We start from the raw sequence: 24859 nt of genomic DNA on the forward strand, positions 1-24859 counted from the left end.
GAACGTAGGCCATTCCAGAAGACCGTTCGACTTCTGAAATGTTCGAAAACCGAGGCTCAAAGGGCTGTTGGCCATTTCAGTGGAGAGAATCGAAAAACACGCAGTGGAAGCCGTTCAAAAACGGAAGCATTTATTTCTGGGTTTTCGGCATTCGGGTTCTGAAACGTTTGACTTCTGAGACGCTTGAAAACCGAGGTAATAATAGTAGTAATACTACTACTACTACTACTACTAATAATAATAATAATAATAATAATAATAATTTATTTGTACCCTGCCCATCTGGCTGGGTTTCTGCAGATGGGCACATTAAAACTTCCCTTCAATCTAAATGTCAGGTAGTTGTTTATCTCTTTGACATCTGGTGGGAGGGCGTTCCACAGGGCGGGCGCCACTACCGAGAAGGCCCTCTGCCTGGTTCCCTGTAGCTTTGCTTCTCGCAATGAGGGAACCGCCAGAAGGCCCTTGGCACTGGACCTCAGCGTCTGGGCAGAACGATGGGGGTGGAGACATTCCACTGTATGTAACTTTTGGTCGCTGTCTGAAGGCAGCCCTGTTTCAGGAAGCTTTTAACGTTTGATGTGTTTTGTATGGTTGGTTGTTTTCCCCTCTGTATTTTGTTGGAGGGGTAACCCAGTCAGATGAGCAGGTTATAAGAAAATTATTGTTGTTGTTGTTGTTGTTGTTGCTGTTGTTATTACACTCATATGGATATTCAGCCGGCCTTAGAAGTGGAACAGATATGTCTGGTGGCTAGGAGAGGAAACTTCAATTTCACTATGCATACACACAGAGACACACACAGCCTGCCCACAAAGAAGCTTGCCTGGATTAGTCTCAAATTTGAGACAGCCCTTCATTACCGCTGAGCTAAATCATATCTCCTGTAGGGATGATTTAATCCTTGACCTCCCTAATGGGCCCAAGCCTGATGCAGATTAGTCAGTGATTACAAAAGTGGGCATCGTTTTATTTTATTTTTATTTTATTACAAGAACAGGTAATTCCAGGACACTCTCTTTCTCTGTGCATATGTATGTATTTAAAGAATGATGCTGATTAAATAGCCCAGTTGAACTGCAGTTTAATTATCCTTTCATTCTGTATCGTGTACCTCTGGGTTCACTTCGGTTTTTCGCTTGTCCCCGTCACAGAATGAAATCAGGCGATTGTATGGTAGGTTGATTATGAAAAAATCCTTGCTGCAAGAGTCCTTCGGCGCAACGAGCGAACACAGTATCTCCGAACAGCTCCAGGTAATTAAACAGGACATATGAATATAAGGCACAATCACTCGACAATTTTACCTAATTCCTCTTATTTGCGATTTTGTTTTCCAAAACTGAGCGACGCTTTTGTTTCCCCCCTGAGCTTAATGGTAACAGTAATGACCGTGTTTCAGGCCAGTTTTGGGGGACAGAAGCGGCCTGTAGGGTTGTGTGGACAGAGTTTCATCGCAGTCCTGTCTTCTCAGTGCCAGTTATCAAGAGGTTGTGATGGCATTCAGCCACCTGCTGAAGACCTGTTCGTTTAGGAAGGCAGTCATTTACGGAAGATCAGCTATGCATCTGATGAATTAGTTTCATTGTTTTTTAGAATTTGTAGAGATTGTTTTCTTGTTTTAGAGCAGTGTGATTCTCAAACTTTTTTCTCTGGGCCACACTTTCAAAACAGAAATTTGCTCACGCCACACACAGAATATTTTTTAATGATGAGAAGTATATTGGAAAACGTTGGGATGCGGGTGGCGCTGTGGGTTAAACCACAGAGCCTAGGACTTGCCGATCAGAAGGTTGACGGTTCGAATCCCTGCGACGGGGTGAGCTCCTGTTGCTCAGTCCTTCTCCTGCCCACCTAGCAGTTTGAAAGCATGTCAAAGTGCAAGTAGATAAATAGGTACTGCTCCGGTGGGAAGGTAAACGGTGTTTCCGTGCGCTGCTCTGGTTCACCAGAAGCGACTTAGTCATGCTGGCCACATGACCCGGAAGCTGTACGCCGGCTCCCTCAGCCAGTAAAGCGAGATGAGCGCTGCAAACCCAGAGTCGGTCACGACTGGACCTAATGGTCAGGGGTCCCTTTACCTTTACCTATATTGGAAAACAAGAATAAAACTCCTAGCAGTGCTGGATTTGTGATTCTGGATCACAAGTAGGATTGTCTTCAGTACCGCTTGATGCTCTCATTTTAAAAAGATATCCATATTCTCCAAATAAAATAAAATGAAACTAATACAATACTACACTGAAATGTTTCTTTGATTGTCCTTGAATTTTCCCGTCTCGCCACCCTGTCCTGCCACACCCTTTGAGAACCTCTGTTTCAGCAGTTGGTGAGCTGATTTTATCATTTTATGAGCTCATATTTCTGTGGCTTTTTATTCCATTTCTACCATGAGCACTGCTTCACGGAATTATAGAATTGTAGAGTTGGAAGGGGCCTCGGGGATCATCTGGTTCAGCCCCTACAGCGCACGAATCTCAGCTGAAGCATCCAGCTCAAGCATCAATGCTCTGAAGCGTTTTATAAATTAGTTTAATGCTAATAATAGTATAATGCATAACTTTGGCCTTGAGGTTCTTTTAGGTACAGTCATAGCTCGGGTTACAGACACTTCAGGTTGCATTTTTTCGGGATACGGACGCGCCGAAACCCGGAAGTACCGGGACGGGTTACTTCCAGGTTTCGACAGTCTTGCATGCACAGAAGCGCTAAATTGTGCTTTGCGCATGCACAGAAGCATCGAATCACAACCTGCGCAGGTGCAGCACTGCGGGCTGCAAATGCTGCAAGTTGCGAACGTGCCTCCTACACAGATCACGTTCACAACCCGAGCATCCACTGTATACAAATTTATTTGCGCTTGCGAAAAAGTCACAAAAGACTAATCCTTTCCTGGCAAAAAGTGTCACAGCAGCAGCTGGCTTTCTAGGCTACACACTACACTCCTTTGAGTAGTGAACACAAGTGGTGCGTTCCGACAAGACTGTAGCCAAAAGCGTAACTGAGAAACGAGAAGGGGCTGTACCAGCCTGCCCATGGAGACACCAAAGCTGGTATAAGCACAAAAAAGCTACAGAAACAAGAGGGGAAGGAGTCAATATGCTTGGGCAGATACCTCCTCAAGGTGTGTAGAGGTACAAAAAAGTTTTTGGCAGGCACCAAGGAGGCAGCTCCCCTCTCCAGAATGGCCCAGTGCAGACTGAACCTGCTCAGCAGACACAAAATATTATTTTGTTAGTTATTGGAGAAAAGGGGAAACAGACTATGAAGGAAGAGCGTATGCCCGGTTGCTGGAACACTGATGAGAGAAGCACTCCAGTTGGCAAGATTTTGTTGGCATGGCCACTAGTAGATTAAGATGTTCCTTTTTCTAGACAAAAACCCACTCTGGTGATGCCACTTTGATTTACTAGATGTGATTTTTCTTGTCTGTTTCTCTCCTTCCTTCCTGTTTGTGTTTGGGGCTACAATTTCATCCCTCTACTTGACGGTTGTAATTTGCAAGTTTGTTAAGCACTGTTGGGACCTTCAGCTGACTAGAAATATAACTGCTGCCAATGAGCGTAGCCTTAAACTCAAATCATCTCATTCTTTCATTCAGAGGCTGGATGCCCATGAGTTGGAAATGCAAAACTTTGAGATGCAGACTGCTAAACTAAGAGGTCATGTCCCTGTTGCCCTAATCCATGACGTGCATAAACTAGAGGTAAAGACCCTGAGTAAATCGCATGCGTGTAGTACTATCAGTATCTGTGGAATTGAACAGCATTAAATACAGCTGGTCCCAACATTAAGGGAATGCTGGGTGGGCCAGAAAAGATAATTGCTAAAAACGAATGTGATCAGTTATTTGAAACATGAATGGTTATTTGAAAAGTGTGTTTCCTAGAACATTAAATGTTGCAAAACCTCCTGGAAAAGGCCCCCAAATTCAAGCAAACAATGCCGTTAATAAGCAGCCTGGCCCTGAACCAGCAATTGATGACTGCAGATTTACACCAGCAAGTTCAATGAGTGCTGGGATGAGAATAGCAGTGTAGTGGAGGGTACATATTCATAAGCGATGGATCTACATCCCCATTCAGGACCAGGAGATGGTTTCCAGGCATAGGAGACTCTGCTTTGCAGAACCGGGACACATATATGATTCCTTGCTGAAGGTTTGGCTTTACTAATTCAGCAAGCTGGCTTTACCAAAGCTCAGTGCTGATAGAGATTTGGCTGTGTGCCTACCATTCTGTTGCCTCGCTGGAGTTGACATGGCTGGAATCACAGCATGACAACAACCCTACGTTTTACATATATAGGAAGATACCATAATTTGAAAATAACCTTTCAGTTCTTGGCTAAAAGCACCCAGGAGTCTTATTTAACTTCACTTTAAGCCTTCAATCTTTTCTTTTTTTAAAAGCAACTTCATAATGAAAACTTAGGTGTACTGGGAAGTCAAGTCCGACTATGTTCAGTGGGGCTTGCTCCTTGTTAAGTGTAATTAAGATTGCAGTCTTAAGGCCAAATCTTTTCTTTACTCACATTTGATGGTCTCACTCCAGAAAGCTTGCAGCGTAGGCAGCACTAGGATTGCCAAGAGAGGGGTCATTTTTCTGTTTGTTGCAATACCTACGTAGGAAAGGTGAGCCGGGGTGGTTAGACATGGCTGCCTGAAGACACCTGAGGAGCCTTCAAATAGTGGTACCCAGCGCAGCACACCTCTCACTGGCACTTTCCTCAGAAGGAGCCGCAGCTCTGTGGCAGAGCATCCTCTACCACAGATTCAACTGCAGGTAGCACTGGGGATTGTCCCTTGAGAGCTGCTACCAATCAGAATTGGCAATACCAAGTAGATGGACCAATGAGCTGACTTGGTATAAGGCAACTTCCTATGTTCCTATAAAGTATATCTGAAGGAGCATCTCCACCCCCATCCTTCTACCTGGACACTGAGGTCCAGCGCCGAGGGCCTTCTGGCAGTTCCCTCGCTGCGAGAAGCCAAGTTACAGGGAAACAGGCAGAGGGCCTTCTCGGTAGTGGCGCTCGCCCTGCAGAACGCCCTCCCACCAGATGTCAAAAAGAAGAACTACCAAGCTTTCAGAAGACAACGGAAGGCAGCCCTGTTTAGGGAAGCTTTTAATGCTTGATGTATTACTGTATTTTAAAATTTGGTTGGAAGCCGCCCAGAATGGCTGGGGAAGCCCAGCCAGATGGGCAGGGTATAAATAATAAATTATTATTATTATTATTATTATTATTATTATTATTATTATGGCCAGGGGCATTTGTCTGGAGAGGACTGGTCCTGGGGGTAGTGACTACAGCTCTTGGCTTGACCAGTCTGATCAACAAAAGATTGTAGACCACAGTCGTACCTTGGGTTGAAGTTGCTTCAGGTTGAGCGCTTTTGGGTTGCACTCTGCAGAAGTAACAGAACGTGTTCCGGAACAGGGCTCCAGAACGGATCCTGTTTGTATCCAGAGGTACCACTGTATTAACGACGTATCATTATATCTGCTGGGCTAAGCTCTGGTTGCTAGTCAGATAATTTCAACGCAAACAACCGAATGAAACACATTAATTAGAACTTGTTTCAATTCCAGGATGTGTTAGATGACCTTTGGGAGATCCTGCAAGACAGACAGAAGGAGCTGACCTCTCCATTTATTAGCGAGCAACAATATGAAGCTTTGCTGCAGGGATTAGCTGAGCTCTCAGATCTTGGACGAGAGAAAGTTGCTCAAGAGATTAAGCTAAAAGCTACCAGTCGAACTACTTTACAGTTTCAGCTACAAAACCACAAGGTACTGGCTTTCTGCTCAAATAACTGAGGTCCTGTGATTTTCCCCCTCTCCGTTTCCAGATAATATTGATGGATTCCTATTACTCCTTGAGATTAGTAGCAAACAAAAATCTGAAGCAAAATATTAGAGATGGGAGATTGCCTTGGACCTCTCACCTATTGCACTCTGAGTTCTCTGGAAGTAGGGATGGAAGGATCTGTCAGTTTTTTTCCTCTCCGTTTCTGATTTTCCCACTCTTAAATTCAGTTCTCCACATTTCTGCAGCAGTTTGCAAGTTGTTGTTTTTTTAATCCTTATGAAAATCATTCTGTGTGAATTTTTGTATTTTTATTTAGCAAAATTGATATACCACCTGATTGCAAGCAAACCTCTTAAGTGGTTTGCAAAATTAAACATTGGAATTCTCAATAGTGGAGTTTTGGCTAATGCCACACATTTTTGTAAGCATTTTATCCTGTTGAAATGCTATTTTTCCCTGATATAGTCATTTTTATGCACGTTTACCCAGAATACATTCGTTTTTGTAAACATTGTTTGGTTGTGAAATTCAGATGAGGGCAAATCTCGAAGGATGGCTGCGTTGTGGTTCTCAAGTCTCTTCTGAAAGTGTGTATTTGATACATTTGGCTGTTAAAAGTGAACTGAATCTAATCTCACTCCCATCCCTGTGATGGGAGAAAGCAGTATGTGAAACGAAATGTATAAGACTAGATGAAGCACTTCCCACAGAGCAGTAAAATAAGGGAGAGCTTAGCTGCATTTCATGTTTATTTCCCACTTTCAGCTCTTAACATAATTGTCATCACTAATGAGCAAAGGTATTTTGTGGGGTGGGGTCTGTCTGTGCGTATTGCAATATGGATAATCAGAAAAATCCAGCCGTTGCTGTAATTACTTTGCCAGACGTAAAATACAGCCCTGCTAATGAAGATTAATGTTTACAAACTGCCCAGGAGAAAGATGGCACAAACACGAAACGATTCCTCTTTGGCTGTTTTGAATGTTAAGTTAAGAGAAGCAGTTAGTCACTTCTGCTTCCGATCCGACGAAAGAGGCTGCAATTTTACCTCTTCAAAGTAGAAAGTGGTGCCGGTGGGCAGGAAGGAAGATGCATTGCAGAGGGAAATGCAGCTTTGTATGAGGCATTAAGGTGAAAATAGTTCTCCATATTGATCAAATAGGGGAAAAGCCTGCAGCTCAACCACTGAGCATCTTGTTTGTTTATTTTATTGAATTTATATGTCACCCTTCCTCCCCAAGGATCCCAGGGAGGCAAGCCAATATAAAATTTAAAAACAAAGCAAAAACAATTTTAAAGCAGATTTAAAACATTCTGAAACAATTACAGTTAAAAAAAAAACCATCTGGAAGTAGTTACAGTTAAGAACCTTTTAAAGTAAATTACAATCAAAACATTCTTCCATCTGGTGATCTGGAGGTTGCCAGGAACCCAAACGCTTGGGTAAACAGGAATGTTTTTAGATTCTTCGTGGAAGGTGATAATGATGACAGACAGGCACACTTCACTAAGGAGAGCATTTCACAACCAGGGAGCCACCACTGAAAAGGCCCTGTCACAGGTCCCATGTTCAGTCTATAGGTAGGGCTGGGATAGTCTCTTGCCTGAAACCTGGAGAACTGCTGCCAGTCATTGCAGACCACGGAGGAAGGATCTGCTGCCCTCCAGATGTTGTTGGAATGCAGCGCCTGCCATCCTTGATCACTGGCCGTGCTGGCTGGGGCTGATGGAAACTGGAATCCAAAAATGTACTGGAGGGCTGCAAGTTCCCCATCCCTGCTGTAGACAAGACTGAGCTAGATAGGCCAATATTCTGACTCGGTGGGAGACAGCATCTAAACATTTACATTTGTGGGCTTGCATTACTAAGCCAGAGATCTTTGCCCAACCGGTATGTTTGCTCTGCATGATCAGTGGATCTGAGGCTCGCAAAAAATATATGGCTCTATTTTTTTTTGTTTAATTAGTGGTGGCCAGATCACCCATCCCCACTAATTTGTAATACATTTAATCAAACAAAGCTTTCTTCTTTTCAAAATTGAGAGAGCGCAACAGGACCCAATCCCCCGTCAGCATCCCCTGCAAACGCCCAAATGTCCTCCCACTGCCCAACTAACCCTCAGCTTCCAAATCCCCTCCCTCCTGCCTGATTATCCGTCTGCTCCTTCAGCACCAGCAGCAAGAAGAAGGGAGAAAAGTCTCCTATAAGGAAACAGTTTTTTGTTTCTTTAAAATGTGAATCCATTGGTTTATCCTCAGTGCGGCTTTCCTTTTTAAATCCAGAGCTTTTTCTGCAACAAGGCCCACAGGCAGCTGGTGGAGATGTGTTCCGAAAAGATGGCACCTTCAGCGTTACATGAGAGAGGGAAAGAATGGAGTCAGCTGGTAGAGGAAGACCAATGTTTGGAACAGCAAGCAGTCCAGCACGGAGCCTATTTGGAAAGACTGTTACAGGTAAGGGGCTTGCGGAGTAGAAATACGTCTGTACCTTTTATCATATGAGGTGGTCATGTAAAGAGGTGAGAGCTTCCTGGGAAATGATATATAATGAGCTTTTAAAAATGTTGAAATATACATTTTAAAAAAAACAAAAACCAGAAGCTTTCCTATTAGGTATAGTTGGTGGAGAAATATACATAAGCAGGATAAAACGTTGTTTTTATATGCAACAACTGCGGCAAGAATGTTATTAGCCCAAAGATGGAAGCAAGAAGATTTACCAAGAAGAGTGGGAGATGAAATTAATGGACTATGCAGATTCGGCAAAACTGATGGGGAAAATCCGGAACCAGCAGGACCAGGCTTTCCAGAAAGATTGGAACAATTGTGGGCACCACAATTCAAGAAGGACACTGACAAACTGGAACATGTCCAGAGGAGGGCAACCAAAATGGTCAAAGGCCTGGACTGGAAACGATGCCTTATGAGGAACGGCTAAGGGAGCTGGGCATGTTTAGCCTGGAGAAGAGGAGGTTAAGGGGTGATATGATAGCCATGTTCAAATATATAAAAGGATGTCACATAGAGGAAGGAGAATGGTTGTTTTCTGCTGCTCCAGAGAAGCGGACACGGAGCAATGGATCCAAACTACAAGAAAGAAGATTCCACCTAAACATTAGGAAGAACTTCCTGACAGTAAGAGCTGTTCAACAGTGGAATTTGCTGCCAAGGAGTGTGGTGGAGTCTCCTACTTTGGAGGTCTTTAAGCAGAGGCTTGACAACCATATGTCAGGAGTGCTCTGATGGTGTTTCCTGCTTGGCAGGGGGTTGGACTCGATGGCCCTTGTGGTCTCTTCCAACTCTATGATTCTATGATTCTATTCTATGAAATTTATTTTATATTTGAAAGACAACTGTAAACAATTAACATCGCTAGTTGGGCTACAGGAAGCCTTGTAAGGATAACTTTATTACTTGTTGTAGTTAAGCAAGGAATTATATAAGGATAAGATTTAGCAGGAATAAGAAATACGGGAAAATGCAATAAGTTTGAAAACCATTAGTCAGGGAGGAGGGAAGGCACAGGCTGAAGATGTTTCACCCCTCCCATTGCAAGAATCTGCTGACAATGTTTCAGAAAGGAGGGGGCGGATTTTGCTCATCGCTTCTTCCGCTCCAGCCTGTGGGAGTCTGAGTGTTATCTGTATATAGATAAGGTGACTGCTCAAGCAGCTGTAACACTCATGCAGTCCAGCGTCTCCAATTAGTTTTTAGTTTATGCAGTAGTTGTAGAGAATAAAAGAAGTTCTACTTCAGAGCTGTGTATCTGAAGAAGTGTGCATGCACACGAAAGCTCATACCAAGAACTAACTTAGTTGGTCTTTAAGGTGCTACCGGAAGGAATTTTTTTATTCAGAGCTGTTGTTCGTGTGGTTCATGCTCTGCTGTGCTCCGCTGACTTTTGGAACTGAGTTTGGTGCTCACAGCTCTGAGTTGTGAGTCCACAGCACTTAGACCTGCTCCCTGCAGTGGGAGGTCTCTGGAAGGGCTTTTCCAGCTCGCCTGGCCCAGTCGGGGCTGAAGAGGTTGAGCCCGGTCGTTGGCACTGGCTCGAAGGCAAAGCTGACACAGGCTCATGGAGCCAAATGTTTTACCGTATTTTTGGGAAAAGGTTGTTATGATGCTATGCAAAGAAAATAAATGTAAAAACCAATAAAAAATATTGCCCACTGCCTTAAAATGGACCGGCGATATGGCTCAATGGATAAATGCCCATCTACAACGATTTAAGACAGTATCTTATAACTCCTTACTTACCCCAGCTCAGTTCCCGACAAAGAGGAAAGCAGACAGCATATCTGCTAAATAAGTCTTCTGGGAAAACAACTTTGTCAGTGGCTAAATTTCTTTTCCTGGCACTCAAGCGTCGGAAACGTATAACTGAAAGCCTTGATGTGGGTTATCTGTGAGAGGTCTAGTACTGTGGCCCTACCTTATTTATGTACCCCTATGATGTTATAGTTTATAATTATTGTGTAATGTTTTATTTCTGACTATCGGTCGAATAAAGGAAATTGTTGTTGTTGAAATAAAAAATATTTTAAAAAGAAATACGTCTGTGATAGACATGGTTCTTACACAATGGTATTAGGAAACACCTAAATATAACGTGTTCTGCTAAAAGTGCATTCCCTCCCTTAGGACTGGATAGCGTTTGATGACGGCTATGGGTCTTTCTGCCAAAAACTTGAGGCGTTGTCCTCCTCTGTGCCTTCTGTGGGTTTGGTGGAAGAGACAGAAGAAAGGCTGATGGAAAGGACTCGGCTTCTTCAGGTACTTGCCTGTCCCCCCTGAATCTTGTAACCCACCTTGTGCCTGTTGTCATCAATGGACTGAAACACGCTGTCAAATTCCGGGCAACATCCGGAGGCCTTTGGCGTGGCCCATGGAGCTGCCACATTCCCACTTCCACTTTTACTGCCTCCCTGCCAGGTCTGCGCTCTTCGAAGCTCGCACAGCTCTCTGCCCATGTAAACCACGCTTGGTGAACTGGGTGGCAGAGGGTATGTGTCGAGAAGGGACCCCCCCCCACTGTGCATGTGTGAATGAATAAACGTGTGAACAGTTCCACTTGCCACCAGTCCAAGCACTGCCCGCCCACAGCTCTGGCCATGCCCACAACCACGTTGCCTCTCCCCTGACCCATCAGCCCATGTGACCTTCTAGCCCTTGGGATTATAGCAGTGCCCTAAGGCAGAGGCTCAATAATAATAATAATAATAATTTTTATTTATACCCCGCCCTCCCTAGCCAAGGCCGGGCTCCGGGCGGCTAACAAGCAATAATAAAAACAAGTTGAATGAATACAACATTAAAATATTGAAACATTAAAATATTAAAATGCAGCCTCATCACAGGAGGAGAAAGGAAAAAGAAAGGGGGGGGAATCAAATTGGCTCCAAGCCAAAGGCCAGGCGGAACAACTCTGTCTTACAGACCCTGCGGAAAGAAATCGGATCCCGCAGGGCCCTGGTCTCATGAGGCAGAGCATTCCACCAGGCTGGAGCCAGCGTTGAGAAGGCCCTGGCTCTGGTTGAGGCTGATCTGACTTCCTTAGGGCCCCGGACCTCTAGGGTGTTGCTATTTATGGACCTTAAGGTCCTCCGCGGGGCATACCGGGAGATTAGGATTTGGTGATGCGTGAGAAAATGGTGGGGCTTTGTGGGGACCCAGCTGCGGTTGGCCCCATACTTCCAGGGAGGTTCAGTTTCCAGAAGTCCAGCAGGAAGCTGGAATGAAGAAGGCACCAGCTGTTGGAGAGCAGGAGGGGTATTCAGAACCTTTCCCAGGAAAATTAAGCAGGTGGGCAGTGCAAAGAAAAGGCTCTGAGGAAAATAGGGGGGAATGAGACATTAACCAGCTCTAATGGTTTGAACACGATGAACCAGAGAGGACTGGGTGATGCAGGAAGGAATCAAAGCCCCTCTCCTTAGGAACATTGGAAGCCACCCTGTACAGAATCAGACCAGAATCATCTAGCTCAGTTTTGTCTGCTCTGGGGTAGTGCTGCCCTCTGGATGTTGTTGGACTACAACTCCCATCTTCCTCAGCCAATGGGGCCAGTTGTCAGGGAGTTATGGGCATTGCAGTCCAACAACTTCTGGAAGGCAGCATGTTGCAAGCTACTGACTGGCAACAGCCCTCCAAAGTTTCCCAGGGAGAGAATCCCAGTCCTAACCTGGAGTTGACAGGGATCAAACCTGGGATCTTCTGCAAGCTCTACCACCCAGCTACCATGCTCTTCCCTTCATTAACACAGAAGCCAGCATTTGGGGTGGTAAATATAATTGATATCCATGCTATCAATTTGCTGCAGTCAAAACTTTGGTGTATCAATTCAGATTGCCCTGAAGGTTTTTGGTGGAAAACAAAAAGTTTTAATGTGTGATATTTTAATGTATTTTAAATCTTTGGCTGAGGAAACCCAGCCAGATGGGCGGGTACAAATAATAAATTATTATTATTATTATTATTATTATTATTATTATTATTATGCTGTTACTCCTTACCAAAACGAATGGCAAGCCTGAAACTAAAGCCAACAGCCTGTCACCCTTCCTCTCCTTATAACTCTGTGTAATCTTTGTGCTCTTTCTTAGCAAATCAAAATGAAAATGGAAGGAGAGCAGGCCGGGTATTGTCAGGTAGTGAAGGAAGGGAAGAACCTGATGGGACTCGTGAGCTGTCCTGAATTGCAGGTCCAGATTGAGAAGCTGGAGGACCAGTGGACCTCTCTTTCCAAAAGAGTTGCCCATGAGCTACAGAGACTTGAAACGTTGCTCAAACTCTTGTCCAGGTAGGTGCGACACTTTCCTACGTTCCTCAGCCTGGTATTTTACGGTCACAGTAAGCCCTAAAAACTTGGGAAGTGGGCATTTTACATCATTCTCACCCACAGGCTTCACCTGCCATAAAGAAGACTGCCCAGCTGAAGGAATAACCCATTCCATAGGGACAAAAACATCTGGTCCTACTTTGTCCTTGTTGCTGTTTGAGAGAGGGGCATTTCCATTACGGCTGCTTCAGAGCAGTCGTTGCAGCAGCTCAATGTGACTGCGTAGAGGACGTTTATATTAACATTTCCCCTAACGCTTTTATTCCATCTTCACCACCTGTGACGTGGAGACTGCTATGGTCTTTCGTTTATTCTAATTGTAACTTTGGTTTGTTTGTTTTCTTTTCTTTTTTATGTGATTTTTGTTAAATATTCTGTTTTGCCATTTCAGATAAATACTTTACCTACTTAAGATATCAATGACTTCCCTTCTTCTCCTTCCATGGTTCATTTTGCATATCTTATATCCCTGCATATTTTACAAAAACGATACCATTCAGTTTTCCATTATTACATCCATCAAAACTTATTTACACTGTTGAATTTATCTTAATGCTGCCAACGTTTTCAGCTGTACACAATTATTTTCCATATATTCAATAAACGTTTTCCAGTCTTCTTTAAACGTATGTTCTTCTTCTTCCCTTAACGTATAGGTTAAGTCTACAAGTTGTGCATATTCTGTCAACTAAAGTTGCCAATCTTCTTTGGTTGGGACCTCACTCATTTTCCATTTTTGACCTAACAAAACACGGACCACAGTTGTTGCATGCATAAATAACCTTTTCCGACACCTGGGAATTTCAGTCTGAATTATCCCAGCTTTGCTTTGTTTTCGCAGCTACAACAGGGATTCAAAGGAGCTGGAAATCTGGCTGGGGTCTGCTCAGCAGCGCATTCGTGACTGGAAGGAGCAGTCACTCAATGCCTCCCAGGACTTGAACACTGTCAGAAACAGTATACGCGACTTTATTGTAAGTGAAACAGTGTCTTTGTGGCTTACAGCTGAATTGATATGCGTAGATTTGTTTGCACTGTTAAAAACACAGAAGTTGCCATGCTGAATCAAGCCAAAGTTCCATATAATTCTATGCTCATTATCTTCAAGTAGCGGCTAACCTACCCCTGAAGGATATGTACTGTATTTTTACGTCTATAAGTCACCCCCATGTATAAGACACCCCCTAATTTTGGACATTATTTTTTAGGGGAATAACCTAGTCTTATACACAGAAAAATACGGTACTTTGCTTATTGTTTGTTTCTGACACTTAATTGGCACTTCATCTAGGAATTAATCTAATGCTTGTTTTTTGAAGCCATCTTCAAAAAATCAACATTTTCTTTTCCCTGCCATTCAGTGGCCACATTCAGACAATCATGTATCAGCCTAATAAGCCAAAATATGAATGAGACTAAGACTCCTACGTGCATCTGCTTCTCTCCTCTCTTCATGCAAGGAAGCAAATATGCCAGAAAGTCATTTCCCATTGCATCTTACGTGATTTCAGAACAAGCCAAGATATGAAACCTCCTAGATGACTTCATATCCTGGCTTGTCCCAAGGCTGCTAACTGTAGTTTCCCAGTTCACACGCAACAGGGAACGGTGATTAGTTGGAGACGTCTTGTCTTGCTTGCTTGGTGTTAAGGGAGGAGCAAACCACAGCGCAAGCTCATTGGATGATTCTGAGTTCTGTGTATCAGTCAAGTTTGTTTTCTACTGTCCCTCCAGGGTCAGGGTAGGTTGCATTGGGTGATGTGTGGGGCAACAGTTCCCTGGCACCTCTGTTCATGCAGGAAGTCAATAAAGCAGGGATGCAGCTGAAAAGGACAGGGCAGCCAGGAGCAAGTCCATTCCCACATTCCAATGGCCATCTGATCAACAGCCCAGGGGGAGGAAGTAAGGGCTGATGCACTTGGCTCAAAGAGCTGAAAAGAAATACCAAGGAACTGGCAGACTCTACACAATGACACATCTGGCTTGTCCCAAGGCTGCTAACCATAGTTTCCCAGTTCACATGCAACAAGGAACTGTGATTAGTTGAAGATGTCTAGTCTTGCTTGCTTGGTGTTAAGGGAGGAGCAAACCACAGCTCGAGCTCATTGGATGATTCTGGGTTCTGTGTATCAGTCAAGTTCCATTCAGACTCTACACAATGACACATCTGGTTTCCCCGTTTTATCTGTACATCTGCCCTACATGGTAGACCAAACAGAGAGATGGTGCCAGGCTAAAGGTCACCTAGCAAGAGAAATGGCCGAGCAGGGATTGGTCTGTGTGATTTGGTTCTGTCACTGTGAACTACGTCGTGGTCATTCTCCGTTTATGGTAGTGTTTTGCATGAAAAAGAGAGAATAACTTTTCTCAGTTAAAACCGGCTCCATGATGCAATGCAGCCAACATAGCTATTCTTCCCCTTCCCACGGTAAATTTATTTTCTTTCATTGAAAGTCATGCCCATGTGAAATTGTACTCCTAGGCATTTTCTACAGAGATTGATGATAAATCTTCCTTGAAGTCATCAGTCGTAAGCACTGGCAATCAGCTCTTGCTTCTTAAGCAATCCGATGCAGCAATGCTGCGGTCAGCTTTGACGACGTATGACCAGAGATGGGCTGACCTGATCGCTCAGTTGCCAAGCATCCAGGAGAAGCTTCTCCAGGTAAAAAGCAAATCAGAATCCCAAAACCTCCAGGCCTGAACTGCTGTGGGTATTCATTGCAAAGTGCCGAATTATGTGGCCCAATCATTCTTGCATTCAGTGCCTTCTTACCAAAGCAAAATCCAGGTGTTAAACGCTACTGTTATTGCAGCCTCCTTAACCTTCTGTATGTGTCACTGATTGCAAGCATTTATATATAACTCAAGGATGCAGTCCATCAAAACAAGTGGGAGGCATGTGTGCTGAAGTCCCACTGAAATAATGTACTGCAAAGAGCCCAATGTCTCTCCTTCAGCTTTGACTTGCAGTAATAATCTTGTCCTAAAAGTTAAAAATGTACACGCTATTCCTATACGTGGTCCCCACTTGCCAACTCATGCATTTTAAAAAAAGTTTGTTCCTGCTTCAAAATGTGTGAGCCTTAGGGATTGTTCATTGAGAATGTTGCTAGGCAATCTGAAAGGCCATGCCTGCATCCTGATCCCTGCACATAGAAAACTGCACATATTTGGGAGAAGGCTAGGCTACAGTCCTTCTCCCTGAAATGCTGGGTTTCTATGTAACTGGAATTCATTTTTTGCTTGTTTGCAGGGGGGAGCATTTTGTCTTGTGGGGGCCACTATTGAAACATACATTCAGGAAACAGCTAATTAAAGGACTCAATCCCTCCCTCCCTCTGTTCGTGCATGTGTTGCCCCTATCCACGCCCAGTTCCCATTCGCAGTAGACCTTGTATCTCAAACCCATCCATTAGTTTTGTCTGGGTTTGGGTTAAGGGTCTTCTACAGTTTAAGAATCCATAGCCCCTCCTTGTAAACAGAAAGAGCGAGAGAGACCCAGAGTGACTGGGCCAGATGGGTGGGGTATTAAGTATGACTGTTGTTGTCATTGCGTCATTTCTGACCAGCTTCAGATGGCAAAGCTGCCGTCTCATGAGGCAATCGCAGAATTAATGGACCGGATGAACCAGATGGAGCAAGAAAGAAGAGCCGAAGCTACTGTGAATGCTCAGAGTCCCACATGCCAAGTGAAAGGCCTTCTTAAGAAGTACAAGGTGAGTAGGGCACTAGAAGAATGAGAGTCCTAGAAGCTGATTGACTTTGCCAGACAAGAATAGAAGAATCCAAATCGGGAATCAGTCTGCCTAGTGTGGCCTCTTCCAGTCACCCTATACCGTATTTTTCACTCTATAAGACGCACCCGACCATAAGACACAACTAGTTTTTAGAGGAGGAAAACAAGAAAAAAAAATATTCTGAATCAAATGTTGCTGAAGAGGAAGTAGGAGGGAGCATCAGGCTAAGGATCAGGCTGGATCTGCTGGCCACCTAGCAGGGTTGCCCCTGCTGGGGGGATTGGAGGAGGCAGATGAGACGAAGTGACACTCTTCAGTGAAGCAGGAGGAGGAAAGGAAGGGGCTCTGTAAGGGCTCCCTTTCCTCCTCCTCCTTCGCTGAACAGGTGCTGCACTGCTCTGCTGAACCCTCTTGGTCTGCTGGCTTCCCAGCGAAGCAGGATGAGGGATGGAAGGGGCTTCATAAGCGCTCCCTTCCGTCCCTCATCGTGCATCGCTGTGAAGGCATCACAACAAGAGGCGCTGCACAGCTCTCCCTCTTGCTCTGCTGGCTTCAGCGAAAGCTGCGCAGCCTCCATTCGCTCCATAAGACGCACACACATTTCCCCTTACTTTTTAGGAGGGAAAAGGTGCGTCTTATAGAGCGAAAAATACGTTAGTTGGGGTCTGGCTGTCTGAGCCCTGTCATGAGCACAAGGAGAGCTTTGCTGAACCCCTGGGGTGAAAGGTGCCTTGCATTTTACGAATAAAGGCCACTGCACAAGGATGCCTTGCTTTCTTCCACTTGTGGCATCTTCCTGCTTTCGCCTTTTTTCAAATCGCCACCTCTGCCTGGAGATGCCAGGGATCGAACCTGGGACCTTCTGCATTCAGAGCGCATGCTCTGCCACTAAGCTGCAGCTTTTCCATCTGGTACTGTGCCACTTTTTGCCCAGAAATGCTTTTGCAATGGGTCTCCAAACTCCCACCCCACTTACTTCACAATGCCATACGAGGCTCTTCAACTGTCCGCCACCTGTGAGTGCACTTGGTAGCAGTAACATTCCATCATAGCAGAGCAGCCCTAAATGCACATTAAGTGCATAGTAAGATTCTCCTGCATATGGAAGCCAAGAAGAAAATGCCATCTTTGCCCAGATGGATTAGCGAGCTAGCAAGTGCATTAACCTACAAGCCCATACTTTTTAAGCATTAGCAAAGGACAAACATTCACAGAGATTATGGGTCATAGTTCTTCTGTGCGTTAACACCATTTCAAATGCCATAAAAGTAAGCGGTAATGGCGTTTTCTGCGTGGGAAATGCTCTTTTCTTTTCTTTTCGTGACAGGATTGTATTTACTTTTCTAGGAGTACGAGATGGAAATGAACTTCAAACAGGGGGTAGTAGATTATGTTAACCAGTCGCTGCTGCAGATGACAACGTGCGACGTCAAGAACAAGCGTTACGAGAGGACGGTGTTTGCAGAGCGTCTTGGTGAAATGAATCTGCGGTGGCACCGGTTGAGAGGCTCTCTGAGCGGAAAGGTTTGTCCGTCCTTTGCAGTTCCTTTGCACAGAGAACGAGTCCTGTGGATCTAGAGCGGCGCAAGGAGAAGTAGAACACAACTTCCTCTCCAGTGCAGCCCCCTGAAACAGTGTGAGGCAGGGCCAGCCCTTTCATTAGACAGTCAAATAGCTGCCCCAGACAGCAGATTCTGGGGTGTCCTGAAAGGGCAGGAAATAGTTTATTTAATGTGCTCCTATTTGTATTTTACTGGCAGGATGGGGGAAAGGTGCTTGTGGGGTTTTCTGCCTCAGGTACCAAATAACTTAGCTGGACATGGGTGCACCTGAATTTGAAAAGCCTTTAACTGCATAACTATGAAAGGTTTAGGACCTCTGCCTGCAGTTTCACCAGGCCAATCTATGCAACAAGTGATATCTGAGCATTTGGAAGGTTCCAAAATGTCCAGCTTCCTGCATCCAATTTAGTGCATCCGTTGTGAGGAACGATCCCCACGTGTGTTGTGGGAATGTGGGATGCAAAACCTGTAGATAATCTTTTATTATTATTATTATTATTAAAATATTTATTAAAAGTTTTAAACAATACAACACATTTCACCTTCACAACCAATAAAAAAGAAAAACACCATCTCAATCAATCAAAAAAACAAAAAAGACAAGAAAAACATACAAAGCATGCGAAAAAGCAAAGAAGAAAAAAAGAAAAAAGACATAAAAAAGCATAGAAAAAAAGGTTCACTTTCTTAGATGTTATTTCCATAACCCTCTTTCTTGACTCCCTCACATCTCCCTTTTCTGTGTTCCCATTTACAAAATCTTATTCAGCAATATTTCACCTTTTTTCAAATCTTATTTTATATTGTACACTTCATCTATTATGTCTCCATTTTTTCCCTTTTATTATCTATTTATTTAAGCTTGACATAATATTGTTCAAACTTTACCTTTGTTCTTATAAACCAATTTTGCATACTCCTGTCAAATATATCACTGATGCCACGTTATCTTTATATCCTGCATCATTCTAACATTCATATAGTTTACAATACTTTTACAAATAGTCCTTAAATTCCTTCCAGTCCTCTTCCACTGTTCAAAACCTGTAGATAATCTTTGGTGGTTTCCCAAAGAGGGTGTTTTAAAAGTCTTATGTCCAACAGTGTCTCTCCAGTGACACTTAGATCCAGCGCAGGCTTCTTCCAGCAGCCTTTCTCAACCTGTGGGTCCCCAGATGTTGTTGGACTACAACTCCCATCATCCCTGAGCTCTGGCCTTGCTAGCTAGGGATGATGGGAGTTGTAGTCCAACAACATCTGGGGACCCACAGGTTGAGAATCGCTGGTAGAGGAAGGTGATTTTCCACCTGTCAGGTCCCCTGCTTCTTCCCAAGGTGTTCCAGCTACTGGATTGGGAGGGGGGGAGCCGGAATGGTTGAGATGAGGGAGTTGCCGTCCTCTCCACACCATGGCAGAAGCCTCCAGTGAACCAAAGTGCAGGGTGGTTTTGATTTAAATCAAATTGATTTAAATCACTGGTCGGTAAGACTTGATTTAAATCCTTTTTTTTTTTACAGAAAGACTCATTCAAGGTGGTATAATCTTCATATTTACAACCAGATGAAGGTTTCATTTTTGGAATAATAAATTTTCAGAGTAGTTTTTACAGTTGTATCAAAAATTACTGATTTGGTTATACTCTTAGAAATAGATAATGATGAAATTATTGTGAGGATTAATAAGTGAAGGGTCTGTATTTGGACAACTTTTCTGCTGTACTTTATTGGAAGGAGAAAAATAATCATTTCCTTAATAACAAACTTAAACAATTTATTTAACTAAAACAATAACATTATAGCATATGCATCCATGTTTGTTAGCTGATGTGGTTAAACAAACACAAAATCCATAGACTGAGTTTTAGCACACATGAAAAACTTAAAACAAATTCTTTTTTCCTGTTGAATAGCCTTTGGACTATAATGTTACTTAAATAGAAATATGTTTAGAAAGATTTTTCCTCCAAAAGCATTTTATTTAAAAATCCAATCTAAATTTAAAAATCTGATTTATTTATTTATTTTTAATCATTGATTTTTATCCACCCTGCCAAAGTGCCTTCCATCAGCAGAGAGGAGACGCTTAGGCAAAACCCCAGATGCCTTTCTGTCCTCTATGAATCAAATCATCCTTAAATTTCCACGCTGGAATCTTTGCAGATAAAGGAGCTGGAGCACATTTTGGAATCCGCAGGTGAAAAGGAGAGCAGAGCCCAGTCCCTGGGCAGCTGGCTAGAAGCACAAAGCAGAAGACTCAAGCAAGCAAGGAAGCCAGCAAGTTCCATTCTTGCCCAGGACACGGCGCAAGACTGCAAGGTTAAACGTTTGTTCTCGTTATTGCATTTGGGAATTCCAGATTCACATGATTTACTGCATCTGACCCTAAAAAATCCCACTTTCCTTCCAGACTGCTCAGGGCAGTGTATATGGTTCTTCCTCTCCCCTGCCCATGCTATTTTCACAACAGCCCTGTGAGGTAGGTTAGGCAGAGATCATAGTGACTAGCCCAAGGACAATGAGTTTCATGACTGGGTGGGGATGCAAGCTCACATTTCTGTGTTCCTATTCCGATCCGCACTGGGTGGACTTGGTTCAGAAAGATGGCTTGTAAATCAATATTCTTGTTGCTGTTGAATGATAAGTAATAATAATCACGAAGACGGGTTGTTGGATTTTTTACTTTAGAGAAAAAGTGAGGAATAATAATTTATAATAATACCACTCTGGGTGGCTCCCAACAGAATATTAAAAACAATAAAACATGCAAACATTAAAAACATCCCTAAACAGGGCCACCTGCTGATGCCTTCTAAAAGTCAGAAAGTGTTTATTTCCTTGACATCTGATGGGAGGGCGTTCCACAGGGCGGGTGCCACTACCGAGAAGGCCCTCTGCCTGGTTTCCTGTAACTTCACTTTGACATGATGGAACTCTCTTACCACTCACGGGCATCCAGTGAAACTGAAAGTTGGAAAGTTCAAGACAGATAAAAGAAAATCCTTCTTCATGCAGCGTATAGTTGAACTATGGAACTTGCTCCCAGAGGAGGCAGTGATGGCCGCCAACTTGGATGGCTTTTAAAGAGGATTAGGGAAATGGCTTCTAATTATTATTATTATTATTATTATTATTATTATTATTATTATTCCGCCCTCCCCAGCCGAAGCCAGGCTCAGAGTGGCTAACAACAATAAAAGTAACAGAGCATTCTAATTACAGTGTATCTGAAGAAGTGTGCATGCACACGAAAGCTCATACCAAGAACTAACTTAGTTGGTCTTTAAGGTGCTACTGGAAGGAATTTTTTTATTTTAGAGCATTCTAAAATCAATTCAAAATGAAATTTATGTCAACCATTGGGCTAGAGTTCTGTGAGGATTACCGAAGGAGGGGCTCAGACTGTGCCTCAGCCAAAGGCCTGGTGGAACAGTTCTGTCTTGCAGGCCCTGCGGAAAGATGTCAAGTCCCGCAGGGCCCTAGTCTCTTGTGACAGACCGTTCCACCAGATCGGGGCCATGGCCAAAAAAGCCCTGGCTCTGGTTGAGGCCAGCCTAACCTCCCTGTGGCCCGGGACCTCCAAGATGCTTTCGTTTGAAGACCGTAAGGTCCTCCGTGGGACATACCAGGAGAGGCAGTCCCGTAGGTACGAGGGTCCTAGGCCGTATAGGGCTTTAAAGGTTAAAACCAGCACCTTAAACCTGATCCTATACTCCACCGGGAGCCAGTGCAGCTGGTATAGTACCGGATGAATGTGATCTCGCAGCGAAGACCCCATAAGGAGTCTCGCCGCGGCATTCTGCACCCGCTGGAGTTTCTGTGTCAATCTGAAGAGCAGCCCCACATAGAGTGAGTTACAATAATCAAGGCTGGAGGTGACTGTTGTGTGGATCACAGTGGCTAGGTCAGGGCGAGAGAGGTAAGGCTAACCATGATGGCTACGCAGCCGCAGGAAGCAATGCTACTGAATGCCAACAAACCGATCTTGTTCTCTGGTCCTCCTCGTGGGTTTCCCATACGCATCTGGTTGACTACTCTGAGAACAGGATGCTGGACTAGAAGGGTCCAGCTCAATCTTATGCCTCCTGAACTGAGGTCTAGAGGATTTGTCTGCAAGGGCTAAAATGCTCCAAGAGCACATTTTGGACTGGTCAGCCAAATAAGCCCTTATTATTTCCCAGACAATAAGGGTAAGCCACGTTTGCAATGATATTCCTTCTCTCCTAGGTAAGCCTTTTGTTTTTGTGATATTGCCATGGTTACCCCTTTTCTCTCCCGTTGCAAAATAGTGGGTAGTTTTTGCTATTTATTCCCCGCAGTATGTGTTTTTTTTACTAAAGCGCTCTGGAGCCTTTTCGCGTCCCCCCCCCCCCAAAGCTGAGGGACAAGAGGGATTCATTCCAACCCGCCAGCAAGAAGCGTGGTGAATAAATAAAAGGACAGATTGGAACTCTCTTAGTGAGCAGGTACACTCACTACGGGAGAGAGGAAGGAGAAGGGAAAAGTTAAATAAAGCCAGGAAGAATGTTTCCACATCCTTGAAGACAACTCTTTATAATAATAATTTAAAAAACCCAAGGGAAATGGGGGGAACTGATTTTTAATTCTCAAGCACTTGTATAAACTTTGCAAGAAGATAAATGAATAATCTAATAGCCACTACATTTTACACTAACCCTATGCCTTGTATCATATATTCAAAATGAGCAACATGTGTTTATTTGCATGATTTATACTGATGATAGGGACGCGGGTGGTGCTGTGGGTTAAACCAGAGCTAGGACTTGCAGATCAGAAGGTCGGCGGTTCGAATCCCCACAATGGGGTGAGCTCCCGTTGCTTGGTCCCAGCTCCTGCCAACCTAGCAGTTCGAAAGCACCTCAAAGTACAAGTAGATAAATAGGTACCGCTCTGGCGGGAAGGTAAACGGCGTTTCCGTGCGCTGCTCTGGTTTGCCAGAAGCGGCTTAGTCATGCTGGACACATGACCCGGAAGCTGCACGCCAGCTCCCTCGGCCCATAGAGCGAGATGAGCTCCGCAACCCTAGAGTCGGCCATGACTGGACCTAATGGTCAGGGGTCCCTTTACCTTTACATGCTGATGATAGGGAGGGCAAAGGATATCAAAATGCCAACCCCTCCCCCGATCAAATGCTGCTGTGCTTTCCACATTTCCTACGGAAACTTCTTCAGCCTTGCCATCCCAGGGTACAAGCCCGGGCAGTGCGCATGGAGGTCTTGGGCTGCCCAGACAACAAGACTCACTGATGTGGTCCAAAGGAAAACCGAGCAATACATTTGGCACCAGCTTGGCTGCAGGAGTTGCTGGAAGGAGGTGTACAAAGTGCCTTAGGGACTCCAGTCTGGATTTACTCCCTAGGGTTTTCTTCCCTAGCCTTTTCTTCTCCAGCGGAGGTTATGGGCCAGAGTTATCTTTCTCGCAGATGGGCCTAGAAAATTGCTTACTGTAGCGAAAACTACGTGTTAAAATGTGTTTAGTAGGAGAAATTCCCCCTCCCCAAAATTCTATCCCACCTTTCCTCCAAGAAGCTCAAGGTGGCATACATCATCATCATCATCATCATCTTTTATTATTTATACCCTCCCCCCCCAAAAAAAAAAAATCTGGCTGGGTTTCCTCAGGCACTCTGGGCAGCTCCCAAAAGAATATTAAAAACATGGTTCCAGTTACAGATGGGTAGCCGTGTTGGTCTGCCATAGTCAAAATAAAAAAATTCCTTCCAGTAGCACCTTAAAGACCAACTAAGTTAGTTCTTGGTATGAGCTTTCGTGTGCATGCACACTTCTTCAGATACACTGAAACAGAAGTTGCCAGAATTGCAACTCATTACCAAACTTAAAACCATGGAGAGACCTGGTCTGAACAAACACATTGGATTCTTATCTCATTATACATGTGTATCTGAAGAAGTGTGCATGCACACGAAAGCTTATACCAAGAACTAACTTAGTTGGTCTTTAAGGTGCTACTGGAAGGAATTTTTTTATTTTGACTATGGCAGACCAACACGGCTACCTATCTGTAACTATACATGACTAAGCCATTTTTCACCTTCTCACCCCTTGCCTTTTCCTGTAAGACCTATTACAGTCGTTAAGAGTCGTCAACAGGCTCATCTCAGCTACCTGCCAATCTCCCATTCCCACCACCCTTCTGAGTAATACCCCTCCCCACCTTCTCACTATATAGAAGGATCTGGCAACTTCTGTTTCAGTGTATCTGAAGAAGTGTGCTTGCACACGAAAGCTCATACCAAGAACTAACTTAGTTGGTCTTTAAGGTGCTACTGGAAGGAATTTTTTTATTAAAAACATGATAAAACATGGGATATTCTCCTCCCCGTTTTATCCTCTCAGCAACTCTGTGAGGTAGGTTAGGCTGAGAGACAGTGACTGGCCCAAGACCAGTCAGTTAATTGCCAGGCTAAGCAAGAATTTGAACCCTGGTCTCCCAGGTCCTAGTCCAGGACTATGACCATAACACCACAAAGGGCCCCTGGGCTGTCCACAATCAAAGGGTTCCAAAACCAACCAGCCTCCCCAATTTGTGATTTGGTTTTGGGGTTTATTTTTGTTGTTGCCCGCTTTGCTTTTGTTTTGTTTGTTTTTAAGCCCTCTGTTCGCCACAGTCGGAACAGATTTCCTAGCATTGATTGTTAAGAATTAGAGCTGGTGTATGGTCCTGAAAGATGAGTTATGCACAGAGAAGAATTCTCATACTCTTCTGTTTCCTTTTTCCCAGGCGCTCGAAAACCAGCTTGCAGTTAAATCTAAGGAGCTGGATGAGCTGAAGCAGAGTTACCCAGTTTTAGGAGGTGGTGCTGAGGATCCTGCGGGGGCAATGCCAAGAACCAGCAATTTAGATGAAATGAGGACCAGAGTTGCCAGCCAG

The 24859-nt window shown here is 44.1% G+C and overlaps 1 protein-coding gene across 1 annotated transcript in view; it reads left to right on the forward strand.

Moving 5' to 3' along the window:
- SYNE2 (spectrin repeat containing nuclear envelope protein 2) overlaps positions 1-24859 on the forward strand; it is a 233618-nt gene that overhangs the window by 144184 nt on the left and 64575 nt on the right. Inside the window, exons 70-81 of the mRNA XM_082236352.1 lie at positions 1155-1256; positions 3602-3706; positions 5595-5795; positions 8098-8268; positions 10456-10587; positions 12414-12610; positions 13491-13623; positions 15132-15314; positions 16222-16368; positions 17737-17913; positions 20111-20266; positions 24710-24859. Of these exons, the coding sequence (XP_082092478.1) occupies positions 1155-1256; positions 3602-3706; positions 5595-5795; positions 8098-8268; positions 10456-10587; positions 12414-12610; positions 13491-13623; positions 15132-15314; positions 16222-16368; positions 17737-17913; positions 20111-20266; positions 24710-24859 (1854 nt within the window). The remainder of the gene's footprint in view (positions 1-1154; positions 1257-3601; positions 3707-5594; positions 5796-8097; positions 8269-10455; positions 10588-12413; positions 12611-13490; positions 13624-15131; positions 15315-16221; positions 16369-17736; positions 17914-20110; positions 20267-24709) is intronic.

Source organism: Podarcis vaucheri (assembly GCF_965113315.1).
Source record: "Podarcis vaucheri genome assembly, chromosome: 1".
Lineage (NCBI taxonomy): Eukaryota > Metazoa > Chordata > Lepidosauria > Squamata > Lacertidae > Podarcis > Podarcis vaucheri.